Genomic DNA, 15,215 nt, shown 5'->3' on the forward strand with positions numbered 1-15,215 from the left:
AGCTGCAGCTAATTTAATGTTACATATTTTGGTATCAAAAGTAATTTAACCATTTTTAAACTTCTGACAATTTAAATTACTGTTAAAAAATACAGAAAAGTTCATGGATGGATATCTGCTGTGCTCATAGGAGGTAACTGATTATTTAATGGGAATTAAACTTTTCCGATTGGGACCCCAAAAATAACCATGAAACCAACTCGGGACCCCCGCAAAAAATGAAATAGCTTTCTACAATCATTTCAAGTTTTAATCCATTTAAAATTAGGTCCATATATATTTATTTCCGTGTTTTGTCTGACCCAATTTCACTATAGCTGACTGTTTTCAATATTTTAAAAAAGGGATTCAATACAGTGTCATAATTTTAACATTATCTTGAATGCACCTCGCGACCCCCACTTTGGGAACCACTGGTTTAATAGCGCCATACAACGTTTCCTTCTCTTCAAAATAAAACGTAAGCGCATGTTTGTTTGCATTTTAATTTTCAGTTGAATCCATTGAATCCTGCACTGGCATACCCGACAAAGGATTGCATTAAAGGCGTATGAGTTTATTATTGCGATCAAAGCAGAACATGCAATAGATTATAATTCACCGGAGCGGAAGTGGCTTTGAAAGACCGGTAACTTGACACTCGGGGGCAGGTCGTCAATATCTGTTCACAACAACAGACGAGGAAGAGGTTCAGCTTGGACCAAATAAAGACCCGTCACGGTTGAGATCGCGTTTGGACCGTCCAGAGGAGAACCGCGTTTCAGGCTCTTCAGGTGTTTGTTTGATCGAGGCTAACATTTCCCTCTTCACTGTTACAGCCCTGGTGGGTCGCGAATACATTTACTAAGACCATTTGGGACTATGGCTCAACATGGACATCATCATGTAGCCAGTTCCCAAAAAGCTCTCATGCTGGAGATGAAAAGTCTCCAAGACGAACCAGTAGAAGGCTTCAAAGTTACTTTGGTGGACGAGTCGGACATGTACAACTGGGAAGTGGCAATATTTGGACCCCCAAACACCCACTACGAGGGTGGTTATTTTAAGGTGAGTAGCTAACGTTAGCTAGCAGCCTTTCTATTGTTCTTAAGCGAGAAAAGTGGGCTTATTCTCCCCCATCGTTTGGTTTTTCACGGAGCCCTAATCTTATCATCCACTAAAATGCGGTGGGATAAATTGGTTTTCATGTCATTTATTTTCGGAAAATAACTTTTTTTAGTGAAGTTTCGTGTTTTTAGATCCTAACTGAAACTGCGTCAATCAAAACCAGTTGTTTAAAATTCAAAATGTTGCACGTACATTTAGCAACCCGTGTGAAGACCAAATACTAATCAAATCATATTTAATGTAATGTATAATGGATTAGTTTTGCTCAGTTGTTCTTTTTGAGTGTCACTATTAAACTACTGCTGTTGCTCTTTTGAGTTATCTAAAGTCTGCTGTTTGTATACGTCAGTTTGTTAACTAACGTTAACTCGTTTCAGTAACGCATGAAAGTAACGGCCCAACTGTAATATTACACTAGCATATATTGTCTCATTTATGACGTTTTTGGTTCATAATTTCAAATCCAACCAGCAACTTTTACAATGATCAGTTTTCTCAGTATAAGAGCTCTTTAGAGTGTACATTTATTTTGAGAAACATCATCACTGCCTCAGTGATCTTGTTTCCTATACATGTTCAACATTTAGTGTAACTTTTTATAGCCAGAGCATTAGTTCTTCAAAGTCCAGTGTGACCTAGTGACACCTCTCATGACTCTGATGCTGTTGAGGCAAGATCAAGTAATGTGATTTCCTTCAAACATGTTTTGATGACTACTTTAATTTTATTCATAATACTTTTTAACATCTATTTTTTATAGGCTTTTCTCCAGTCAGTCTGTACAGTGAAATTGAAGATAAAATGTGCATTACATATTTTCCACCTAATTCCTTACAAGACTTGGACATTTAAAGTGGGCACAGCCACTTGCCTCAGCCCAGAGCACACTGCTTCTGTGAGGCTGCTGCGGCGTACAGAATTCCTTTGTGCTGACAGGAACGCTCTGCCTGCCTGTGAAATCTATCGCTCGGCTGTAGCTCATTGTTCGGTGCTAGGTTTCTATCCAACCAGTTTTCATTATTATTCAAAGTAACGCCCTAGCTGTCCCAGTGAGGCCAACTAACTGCTACGACACACAGCAACTGCCTGTGCTGGCTGTGACATCACATGACACTTGGCTGAGTCAGGCTTTCAGGCTGTGGTGCTCACTTTGAACTACGTCAAAGAGTAAAGTCATTTTAACAAGGGCTGTGCGAGTAAGGAGGCTCTCATATGTGGCACAATGCTCCCTCATCTTTGACTTTTCATGTGTTTTGTGGGTGTTTATGCCTTGTAATGTCAGCACTCCCTTTGGCTGCTCTCAATACAGTAACTCCAGTCCAGTTTTTACTTGTGAAGGCAAAATGCAAGATTGGGCTCTATAATTAAACATACAATGTATTGTTGTTATTATCACATTTAAAACAAAGCAATATTTTACATTTTGACAGTTCCACAATCTTACTTGAATTGTCAGACTTGTTTTTCCAGCTCATCAGAGTATTGTGTGGCTTGCTAATAGGCTTGCAATTTACCAATTTCGGTAACTGCCTGAATTTTTCCTTTTTTAAACGTTTGTGATGGGACATGTTGGGGCAAGAACATCACCACTTCGTAACTAGGTCACACTCTTAAGTCGGCGAGTCTTTATCTCCTCTGCTTGTAGTGAATCAGTACAAAGAACAACAACATGTGCCATTTATTTGTTTAGCAGAAGTGTACAGTATTTGTCTTGATAATGCAATGTGTTACAAGTGGGTTTCTCCATGTATTTCCTGTGACGGCTACCGACTCTTTTTTTTTAAGTAGAGTGGCTGGAATAGGCTGTGCTGTCATGTGGTGGTCTTTCACACAAGGTTGTGATGGTGATGCATGGCAGGCATCTGTTATTTGTTGTGGTATCACTGGAATCCACTCTGCAGCTCCTCCATTTAGTCAGATGAAAGTAAGGCTCCGTTTGTCCACCCACACTTGAGATTGCTGACTTCTCTTTCATAATTTGTTTTATCTTGATAAACCACCTCAGGGATTTATCCAATCCAGAGCCAAAGCCAATTAGCCAATCTTTCTATTGGGGATTTCTAAAATATCGGAATTTATTATTTATTAATTTGGTGATACAGTATCAATATCATGGACTGCTGTATCGATATATATTGCTGTGGTTAGTTTTCGTAATTATATTGTGACAGCGATACACCTTTTGTTGTAAACTTATTACAAAACATTTAACATATAAAGTTTAATGAACTGTATTAAGTTGGTGCAGGTTGTGGTTTAACAAAGACATACTAATGTTAAAGTGTATTTGGTTCTGAAAAAGGATGACATGTCGCAGAATATCATGTCCAATATATTGATTATGGCATGTATCGCAAAATTGTAGTATTGTATCATGAGTCAGTTATTGTAATTCAATTTCAATTTAAAAAATCCGAAATCACAACAGCGGTTGCCTCAAAGGGTGAATATCGAATTGTGAAGGACTCTGTGATTCTCAGCCCTACTTTCTATACCATCACTGTGCATTTATAATAACTATTACAGCCACTTGGCTGAACAGCTGACTTTTCCAAGTCAAGTACATGTGTACTTCCTTTGCTGCTGCAGAGGAAGGCTAGTTGCATAGCAGAAGAGCAGACCCAACCCAGTTGCACAGGGCTTGGCTGGGTCTGTCCTGTTTGGGGCCTCTGCAGGAGTCATGTTTCCCCCCTCCGGCTGTGTCACAAGGAAACCAGAGCTGGACAGGGAAAAGACGGAACATGTACACACTGAGATCATGAGAAGATAAAGGAGAGGCATGTGTGAGATTCAAGGCCTTAGTTCACTTTGGTTCTGAGAGACCTCTTGTCTCGAGAGAACTTTCTCAATGTTCTCTACTCAGAAAGTAGTCTGGTACTTGTCCTTTCAAGGGTGCACTTGGTGGTAGAGAAGACTTTTTCCATACTAAATCCAGCACCCCCTTAACTCTGCCAAACAATTCCAAATGGTGTGTCTGATTACGATTGAGCTTGAGTGCATTTTCCAATTGAGGCAGGTTTATATAGCTAGTTTAATGGATGTTGATACTGATTTTGGAACAACCATGTCACATGGATGATTCCTGAAGACATTTCAAGCTGTCTAAATCAGAATTCCAAATAGAGATAGACTGATACTCGCTTTGTCTTTTGTTGTGTATATTATAGTAAGGAAAGTTCTTTATCATATTCAAAGTGAAATAACTGAAAATGACCTTACTTGCTACTTAAATCATTAATATGATACACAAGTCAGTGTTTGCATGTTGGGACATGCAGCTCTGCGAAAACCGCAGTGAATGACACAACGCTTGTTTGAACTGATACCAGTTGCTGCATGATCTTGAAACGTTTGATTTCTGATGCCATGATAGTCTGATACTGAAGCCCGAACAAGAACAGACTGTTGCGTGCATAAATACAGTATCCTCACAACATAATGTAAAGTACATGTGTACAGAGGGAATATCAGTGTCTGTTGGGTGCAGCGGCCACCATACACTTGTTAGCATAAAAACGTATGTCACAAAGCATGTCTTGTATATATTGATATAGAAAATATGATGGCTGTGTATAATGAAGACCACCCAGACCATGCACGCCCAGAAAAGGGCTCCTGTTTAGATGTGGAACTGGACACACTTATGAGCGAGAGACACAACCAAACTAACAGCAAACATATCGGGACTGAAAAGGACTCTTAATAATATACTCTAAACTATAAAATGCAGTGACTTGTGTGAACAGAGAAAAGAGTAGGAGTAGGGTACATTTCCAACAGGGATTACATGCACTGTTGTTTTCCCACTTCTCTGAAAAAGACACTGAGCTGACCCTGAACTCTAGCTCATTGTGTCTCAAAGCTAATGCTAACGTATGTGAAGACTATTTAAGTTATTTGAATTTGTTTTATTTTCAAACTGTTTATGCCTCAACAGTGAAATTGGCGTTTGCATTGAGACACAAACACAAGTGTCCTTTGGTAAACCTGTTTTGTAAAGTCTTGAACATCCACCACTGTTTGCTGGTCACTGCCTGATCTCATAGTATTCATTTAGACTGACCGAGTGGACCCCGTAGAGATGGAATTAAACTGGAAGTACTGACGTTAACAGGTGCTTTTGTGCACAGAGCCCAGAGCAGCAAAAGACAAGTTCTCAAAGCAAGCACAGAGCATTAGGTTGGCCACTGGTGGAAACCAAAGAGCATTTTTCGACCGGACAGTGTAGGGTGGAATCCTGCTCCATACTCAACCACAAGCTGCACCTCATTTGCTTGTTAAGAAACATTATGGCTCAAAGATGCCTAATGTTTTGTATAAACCTGTTATTGTGAAGCGTTAGCCCAAGAACTATGACAAAAACTGTTATATTGAGAGGTTTTAGAACGCTCGGATCTCCTTTCTAATGAACTTTACAAACATTTTATTATAATATTTTTTAAATATGTAATCGAACGTCGCAATGCAATTTGAATAAGGGTTTATTTTAGTTTTGAGTTGAATGTTTTTGCAGGTGTAAAATAAAAAAATATACCGATACATCTGCATATTTAAAATGTGAATTTGTAAAGTATTTAGACATTAACATTAGACATAGTACATTAATGCTTGAAACATGTATTTTATGCCTTTTATGTTATTCAATCAACTTTGCACTGAACAACATTACCAAGGCAATGGCTAATGGTAGTTGGCTAATGGTATTTGCCTAACAGCAGCTGACCACGCTAAATCGACAGTACACGTGTGTGTGAGCTGAGCGCTACAGAGCACCAGGCTTCATGCTGTGTGAGTGATGTGTGTGTGTAATCAGTGTATTTGGTGGTGTCTCCCCCTTGTCTCTCCCGTAGAGCACCTTATGGTCAGGGGGAGGATCATACACACAGGTCCCATTGTCGAGCTAAGCATGTGTGGTTTAAACGCGGGGCCATATTATGCTAGCACGCGGTTGCAAAGAGCTGGATTGGTGGATTGTCTTGGGTTGCGGGAACAGCTGTAGAGGACTCCCCTTGTGTACGTCTTACCCAGCGGATAACATTCTGCACGTGAGGGCCCCGCCCCCTCCCTCTATAGCGTATTACATTTCCCATCATTTGCCATGTTCCTGATGCTGGCTGCTATTTTTAGAGATCTTCTTCTGATGAGCTTGACGGCTTAACAACATTAAAATCAAGACTGTGGTTCAGTCATCTATTTGTCAATGATATGCTTGGGTCTTCTTGATATAGAGTGGTCCACAGCCAGTCCTTGTCCTCAGTAAAACATGTGGTTTGGAGCAGAGTTCAGATGGAACAAATTTGACCATTTATTTTTGTGTTGAATGCCACTGGCTTAAAGTCTGTTTTGTTTATGTTCAATAAATTCATATTGAAAACCATTTTTTTAATACGGTAAAGAACAATTAAAGCGATAATCGAAATTGAGCAATATATAGGGAAAAAATCTTGCTCAGCCCCATTTCTAATGATAATGTTGATGCATTTATAAGCTTTAAATGTTTTTGTTATGAGTGTTATTATTTTATGTTTTTATTGTGAAACGTGTTGATTGGCATCTGTACAAAACCTCTACACATTTTTGATTTTCATAGTATTGTAAAATATGTATAATGTATATAAAATATATAATATAATAAACGTTTGAATTGTTACTATTTCTAAATGTCTCTCCTGTTTACCTTCTCTTCAGGCACGACTCAAGTTTCCTGTTGACTACCCATATTCTCCACCGTCCTTCCGCTTTCTCACCAAAATGTGGCATCCCAACATTTACGAGGTAACTGAGTATTTCTGCTTTTTAAAATGAACTATGGAACACGCCTGGACGAATGAGGGATTACACCGACATATTTTTAAAATGAACTCTGCTGATAATCAGTTCCTCTTATTTCTCTTTGCTAAAAACTGAATCAGGGTCTATCTGCAAGGCACCACCTTCTTTTAAGAAAAGCAAACAATGACACATAGTTCCATGCATACAGCACAAAGTGTCAATTAATGTTCCCTAATTCTTCATGTGCCTGAGCAAACACACAAACTCCCTGAGCGTTCCCATGGACTGTGGTCACGCCAGTATCACATCAGTCCAAGTGACGTGCTTTCATGAAATAATACAATTACAGCAGGTATTTCTGTTAGATTTACTTTTGATTAAGTGCTTTAATCCACTTACACTGAAAAATATAAACATCTTGTTAATGACTTGTGTAGCAGGGGCGTAATGGGGAAAAAAGTGGAATTGAAGTAATATTTACTCCTGGGAATCCTATTCATTACAGGGGGTTTGGCCTCTGACCTCCACCAGGAAAAATGAATAAATCAGAAAATAAGTCAATAAAATAAATAGATTTTTTTAGACACACACACACACACCAGAGTTGTATGATATCCTACTATATAATGTAAGCTGGAAATCCCGTCTGCCCCAGATCTCTAGTCTCGTCAGCTCGCGGACGCTGCTCGTCGCCTCTATAGCTCGGCCCACACTGGCCCATGTACACATCAACACACTGGGAAAATGCCCGTATGCCAGTCACTCACTGAATCACATTGTAAACATTTTTATGTGTTTAGTTTATGTTCATTTCAGGTTGGATTTTTTTTTTGTGCAGTGAAGATTTTCTGTTTGCAGAGACCTTTTGGAGCAGGCAGGGACAGTGGTGTCATAAGTCTAGAGATTTTCTATTTTCTATTCTTTGATTTGTCCTTTTAGAATGGAGACGTTTGTATTTCTATTCTACACCCACCTGTTGACGATCCACAAAGTGGCGAGCTGCCTTCAGAAAGGTGGAACCCAACACAAAATGTCAGGTGTGTGTTAGTACAAGACATGTTCTCTATCCTTTTTGTTTTTATTATTATTTAAATAGAACAATTATGAAGTTACTGCTTTTCGTTGTCCCTGTTCCTAACACAGAAGCCTTAAGAGCCATGAACACTCACTGCACGTGTAATTCTATAGTGAAATGCTCAAAATAACTGTCAATAGCAAAACTTTCCTAATCCGCCTGTGCAAAACTATTGAGATATTTGTATCTACCGAGCACTGCTGCAGCGCTGGTCATCCATGTCCTATTGAACAAAGACAATGACGAGCCATACAATATACCGGTACTTTTACGTACATGGTTCTAGCCCTCTAAGCAGAAAGCAAAGTCTAACAGACGACGGCAGAGACAAATGGATCAGGGCACGCTGCTTGTGCGACCTTCTCCATCCTCCCCCCTCCATCTGTCCTTGTTTCTATCCACCTCGTTGCTTTGTGCTCAAGCCTCAATGCCTCTCATCTCATCTTACCTCCACCTTTCCGCTCTCGTCCCACTGCTACTTCCTGGTCCTTGCCCTGTATATGTCTTTCACTCGTTCTCTATTTGAATGTGCCTCCTGTGTTCAATAAGTGTGTTTGTGTCTTCCCAGGACCATCTTGCTCAGCGTGATCTCGCTGCTCAATGAGCCCAATACATTTTCACCAGCCAACGTTGATGCCTCAGTCATGTACCGCAAATGGAGGGAGAGCAAAGGCAAGGACAGGGAATACATAGATATCATCAGGTAAACAACACAAAAGCATTCTGCTGTCTTTAATATTTCATAATTTAGTAACTTACCTTGGACTTGTTACTTCTTAATTTATTACTTTTTGTCCACCATCTGATATTAAGCTGCTATGTTTAAACAAAAATAAAGCTGTAACCCACTTATTTCCAGTCAAATCAACTGAGTTTTACTCCAAACAACAAAAAATCACCCTAAAATTCCTAAACATTTAAAGGACACATATCAAGCAAAGCTTTTTGAGCTTTTAATAATTTTCTCATCAAAAACAAATCTGGAGTAGCAAATAGGCTCATCCATGCTGCCCGGTGGTCGAGTGGTTAAGGCAGCAGCACACATACCAAGCTCCACATGCAACCAGCCACAGCATGAGTTCGATTTGCTGCAGGTCCTCCCTTCTCTCGACCCCATTTCACGCTCAAATGGTCTAATAAAGCCTACGGGCTTAAAAATCCTTTAAAAAGAAAAAGGAAATCCTCTTCCCTCTGAGTGTCAAATGCACTCTTCTGAATCTAAGAATCTTTTCTGCTGTCCATAAATTATCGTGTAAACGACAGAGATCAACATTTTATTTGGTTTGTTATTTAAAAAAAAAAGTACATTACAACTAAATTGCATTAGAGCATTTTTAAATGCTAATATATACAAATAATGCACATTTTCTTTTAAAGTTGTCAAGACCGAACAAATGCCCAGATTTATCCAGACACCAACTTTACTTTGACCTGTATTTACCAAAGAAATTTTAGGTGGAACTCCAAATCAGATTTTCCTCTGTGCAGAGTTTGTGATCACTTATAATCTGAGTAAATCAGGCCTCAGAGGCCAAAACTACTGTGCACTTTGTAACTTTTCTGCAACCTCTGCATGTCTCCATGGACATGTTTTCCCTTTCCCTGGAATGTTCAAAATTGATTAAATTACCTGAATTTTCAAAACTGCGAATGGAAGTCTTTAAATCTATATCTCCTTCCTGCTTTCACTGACACTGTAAAATGCACAGCTTTAGAACAGCTTTTTTCAGACTGAGAAACACGGACCACAAAAGCAGTCGAGGCTTGTGCCGTTTTACATCTTCACGAATCTGTTGTTCTCTATCTTTTATTACTTTATTTGCCCAAGTTATATTTAGAGTGATTCATGCATATTTGAGTACTCAGAAAAGTATAGTGTTCCCCTCCCCCTCATGCCCCCAGCCCCCCCACGACTTGATTAACGGGTGATACACATTGGGTTCAGAAGCATCGTGTAGCCATTTTGACACAGATGAAAAACATGTCACTGCTGCTGTCCATAGATTGGCTTTTTTCTTTAAACGTTTGAACAAGAGTTGAAAAACAGTGTCCAGATGACTACAACTGAATCTTTTTCTACAATGACTAATAAGGGATTACACAGATTTAAAAAATAAAAAAATGATTTAAGATAAAACGCAAAGCAATAAATGATGATCCACCGGTGTCATACTACATAGAAGACAAAAGCATGTTTCCTTTTATTCATGATTAAATTCTTTCCGTTATTGTTACAGCAAGCAAGTGTTGTCCACCAAAGCCGATGCGGAGCGGGACGGAGTGAAAGTCCCGGTGACATTGGACGAATACTGTGTCCGCACTCAGGTCCAGCCCACGGACGACGGCTACAATCTGTTGTACGACGATTATTGCGATGACGAGGACTTGGACGAAGACGATGAGGAGGAGGACGAGGATAACGAAGACTGTTGCTATGACGACGACTCTGGCAACGAGGACTCCTGACCTCGCAGTGCTGTCCCTGCTCCTCCCTCAGACCCCCCCTTCCCACTTCTTCTCACCTCCATCTCCCATGAATTGAACTTTGAGACTTTGGCTTTGTATTCATCACTCACACTCGCAGTGCAGCGACAACATGCACTCTAAACTCGGCAAGAAAGGTTGTTGCTGTTTTTATAGGTTTTTAAATATGTCTTCTCCTTCTACAGATATGATTGCATTTGACTTCCTTCGTTTCTTGTCCACTCGGTTTATTCAATTTCAGAATTAGGTTGTTAGAAGGCATTGGTGAGGGCCTTTTCTCTACAGCAGGGAAGAATTGTACATCTCAAACTGGAACCGTTTTTTTTTTTTTTTTAAATGCCATTAAGCTGCATAGAAACTTCAAACTGACTTTTGTTCAGTTTGATTCAGGAGTTGTTAAAACTCTCAAAACTAGGTCACGTCCCCAATTAAGCCCTGTCTAGGTGACCCCTGCCTGACGAGCCGCTTTGCCTATGACATTTTGGACCCCAGGGCTGCGGCGGTGCAAACAGGGATGTTCTTCATTTCAGACAGCCATTTATTTCCTTGTGCCTTTCTTGTGCTCCAAGTCACAAAGGGACAACAGGCCAAAACTTGGAAAACAACTTACTTGCCAGGAGAAGATTTTGCAGGCTTGTGAGGTCTCAGATTGGAGTTTGAATAAGCAGTGGAACAAAATGCAGTGTATTTATAGCTCCACCTGTCAGATTAGTTCAGGCTGGGATAAAAAGGTAACATCAAACGGTTGAACCGAGGAACAGTATGCTACAGCTGAATAACACAAATGCATGGTGTCAACTTCTATCGTCCTGAAAGATGGTGAAAGATCAGCTACTGTCACATCTGTGGACGTGGTGTAACCTTTAATGAGCCAAAACAGGGTCAACAGAGTGTGTCTTGTTGTTGCAACACCAGACCATGTGTTGGCTTTCAGTCTTGAGGATATACTTGTCTTAGCATTTTTCTGAGCAGAGCTCCATTTCTATTTAAGGCAATACTCTGGATTGAGCCTGCCTCCTAGTGGTAATAAGTGGAGCAAGGTAATTTAAAAAAAACTAGCCACATTAACGTAGCGATTTGCGTAGCAATGTCTTATTATTATATAGACTGATGGGGTCCATTTGGTTAAAAAATGAGTTTTAGGAAAATTTAAATGCACTCTTACAGCAATTCATAACTATAGTTAACTATTCTCATTGCAGTATGTTTTCAATAAGAGTGAATATTATTATTTGGCCATTAGAAGCACAGTAAATTGGTTTGGCATGTTGATGGGGTCTCGAGCATGAAAAGGATACAGTTTTTCACCAGCATTCTTTTGATGGGGTTCGTGGTTTTGAAAACTATCATGTGTTGTGATGTCTTCTTAACTTACTCTAACACATGGATTGTGAATGGGTGAAGGGTTTTTATGGCTCAATGTGATCTTTTATTTTCAAAAGGTGGTGTGAGCTGCAATATGTTCTAAAATGAACAATTGCAAATGTATTGCTCAACAACCTCAAATGTCTTCTTGACTAAATGATGAATGACTAATGTTCTCTTTTATGAATGGAAAATGCCATTGAATCCCTTTTTCACAATACCCCCATTATGGTTTTACATTAAAGCTGATTTGTTGAAGCTCCTAATAGTTTATGGAAACATCTCAGGAATACAGCAAAGCAACCAACAAACCATCTTCCCGAAAGTCACACTTTACGACCGCGAAAGGACTGTTTACAAGCTCTACCTTGATATGCTCATGTGGATATTTCAACGATCTTTTGATGTTTTTCCTGTTTACATTTCCTTTTTCTTATGTTTGTAAATCTATTTAAAATCTGAAATAAAGATCTTTATTAGATGTTGATGTGTGATAAAACTGTCCATAAGAAGAAAATATGCAAACATAAAAAACAATCGGAGCATTCAACAGTGCTGCTGTAAACTATAGAGGATTGTCTCTTGTACAAACTCACTGTAGGACTGACTGCATCTTGCCTCTGATGCCCCTTTTCCACCAGGTGCTGGTTCTGGGCTGTGCCAGCTCAGTTTTCCACCAAATAAGGGCTAGTGTCTGTTGCCATAGCAACGTATTATTTACTAGCTTTACTATTTAAAAAATTCCACCGAAACGGATCCCTAGTTTTAAGTTATCTTTCAGCTGAATTTTACTTTCTTTTGCTTTCTCTATTGATTTCTTTAAATATGTTTAATTTTCTAGTGGAACTGGTTCTCATTTCTGGCCCAGCTATTTACTGGTGCAGAGCAGCATTTTTTAAGTGGAAAAAAAGCAGAATTTGTTCTGAATTGTAACCCAGAACTAACACCGGCAACAGCTGGTGGAAAAGGGGAGTGAGATGTAATACCTGGGCATGTCCTTTGCACCAGTATTTTCAATGAAGCTGGATGTGTTTACTGTAGTCACTCAGACAGGTGGAGACCTTAAAGTGCATATGACATAGTTTCATGTTCTCCAACTGCTTTGGTGGGATATTTACCTGTGATAAATATTTAGGTCAGGTCATAGATCAGTCAAGTGAAGAAAGGTTGAGTACAAAATTACAGGAAGTAGCACTGAGTTTAATTAAATAAAATGAATCCCATTGCCATCATTACACAAAATTCTATCCTTATGAGCAAAATCGTAATTACATTTTAACTATGTTTTAGTGAAATGCGTAGTCATGGTCAAAAATAGAAACTGTAACGTGAGAATGGATACTTGACCTACAAGTGCCTCTCACTGTGACACTCCTGCTTATTAATGTTCTTTGTCAATGATGCCTTTTCCTTTTCATGTTTGTTGTACTGTTGTAGTTTTGGGTTAGGGTTAGGGTTAGGTCTAGGGTATTGTCTACATGTTTTGCCAAGTCCACTCATTTTGAGCTTCATGCCTCTAGAGGGCAGTGACGTGTGGCTTTACACTGCTGAAGCAGGCAAATGGGGCACGAACACAACACACCTAGAATAAGTGAAATAGAAATGTTTGTTTTGATATTTAGCAGGTCATATTTAGCAGGTGTTGATGAGTGCTCTTGCTAATTTGAGATTTAATCCATGTTCAAACTATATGTGGAGATTATGTAGGTTGTTAATTCATTCCTGAAACAAAACCATTTAAATCAAATATTGTCAGCAATGAGCCATCTTCTCTTATTATAGAGATCACAGTGATATGTTCATATCTGAGCAGCACCAATTGCGTGCTTAAATGTAAAAACAGGTGAAGACCGGTGAGATATTGACTTTAGAGTTGGTGGAAGTAGGATTAGTCCATATGTCACAGAATATGTCAAGTCTCCAAGGCAACAGACGTTGATGGTGGGGACGTGTTGGCTAGAACGAGATGGATAACAACAATATAAGTGGGGTAGACATCACTTTATGACGTCAAGTGTGTTTCTTTCCTCTGTGACAGAAATGATTGATTGTTGCAAGTGGCCGCACACATGCAAAGCTATAGAAATAAATGAACCAACCTGAAAATACAGAGCACTAGACATCCTGCTGAGCTTTTCTGCCCGTTTGGTCTGACCGCCTTTTTTCACTTAGGCTTCATGGCATGCAAATGGTTCCACAGCTATTTCAACATTCATACGACCCAACGTTTATATATTATTCACCCCTGCTCCGCTCTTGTTGTATCTTACACTGACTGGTATAGGATGAAGCTTCTTAATGAGCACAGAACCAATATTAGCATAATAATAGCATTAACCTTTTCAGGTATGGACCACCCTGATCTCATGCTCAGCGCCTTGCCTTCCTTTGCTGATTGCTTTGATAATAGAGCTTGACATGTTGTCATCTTATAGTTGTATGTTATATCTCATCAACTATGAAATATGAGATGACATGCTGTATTTGAAAAATGATATCATATTTTTAGTGCAAGTGCCCTGATTGTACCTTACAGCAGAGGGTGAGAGTTCAATCATGGTCTTGCAATTAATATGGTAAGTGGGCTTTTTTTCTCAGGGTGATTACATCAGGCAATGACCTTTTACTGGACCTCATTGAAAAAATAAAGGGACTAAACTCTTTCTTGAATGAAGTTTACATGATATCACACTCTGTACAATATGCTCGTCTCTGAGGGCTGATCCTCGAGGTTCTGGTTCACTGTTATCTTGTGGTGGAGAATGTAGAGCCGGTTTAACTCTTTGCAAACAACCGGATTCACAACTCTTTTGTGCAAACAAAACTGGAATAACTCCATAGATGAAATGAGGCTACATATGGGTCTATTTCTTTCAGTTTGTCATTGACCAGAGGTGTCCGTTCTCGAGAACGGCTGCATTTTGGAATAATGTTCTAGAGGGCTACCACAGACGAGGTCAACACAGTGAACCAATCAGACGGGTGCTTTAAAGTTTGGCACACACCTTTATTTAGGCTTGTAACCGTGACATTTGTTTTGTCCAAATAATGTTTGTTATTGAAGTTATACTGAAGGAGAATATTTAAAATTGCAGTAAAAAACACACCATTTTTGCAATTTGGGTCAATTCACCAAGAAGTCTGAGGGCCCCATTTCGCCCCCGGGCCATAGTATGAACACCCCTGAACTACATGAATCAAAAGTAGTTCTTGTGAACTAGGCCTACAGATAAATCCAGGCTGTGCACCCCAAGCCTAGGCTACTTAAAGCTTGTGCAGACTATTTTAATAATTATCCTGCATTATTCTGTTTGCTCACTCTCTCCAATAACATGCATCACACAAAACATGAGGTGTCCACATTCAGGCCAAAAGGTCAGTCATTTGGCAGGAAAAAAGACCGTAGAGTCAG

At 39.4% G+C, this 15,215-nt stretch overlaps 1 protein-coding gene across 1 annotated transcript; it reads left to right on the plus strand.

Moving 5' to 3' along the window:
* The first annotated feature begins 646 nt into the window (after positions 1–646).
* Positions 647–12,284, plus strand: cdc34a (cell division cycle 34 homolog (S. cerevisiae) a). The gene is made up of 5 exons (XM_072438429.1): positions 647–1,047; positions 6,796–6,882; positions 7,819–7,916; positions 8,523–8,657; positions 10,192–12,284. The coding sequence occupies exons 1-5, from the start codon at positions 862–864 to the stop codon at positions 10,418–10,420; spliced, it is 735 nt and encodes a 244-aa protein (XP_072294530.1). The 5' UTR covers positions 647–861; the 3' UTR covers positions 10,421–12,284.
* Positions 12,285–15,215: the final 2,931 nt, after the last annotated feature.

This window comes from Eucyclogobius newberryi, unplaced genomic scaffold, assembly GCF_026437365.1.
Source record: "Eucyclogobius newberryi isolate DKJ021-1_F unplaced genomic scaffold, fEucNew1.0.hap1 SCAF_9, whole genome shotgun sequence".
Taxonomy (NCBI): Eukaryota; Metazoa; Chordata; class Actinopteri; order Gobiiformes; family Gobiidae; genus Eucyclogobius; species Eucyclogobius newberryi.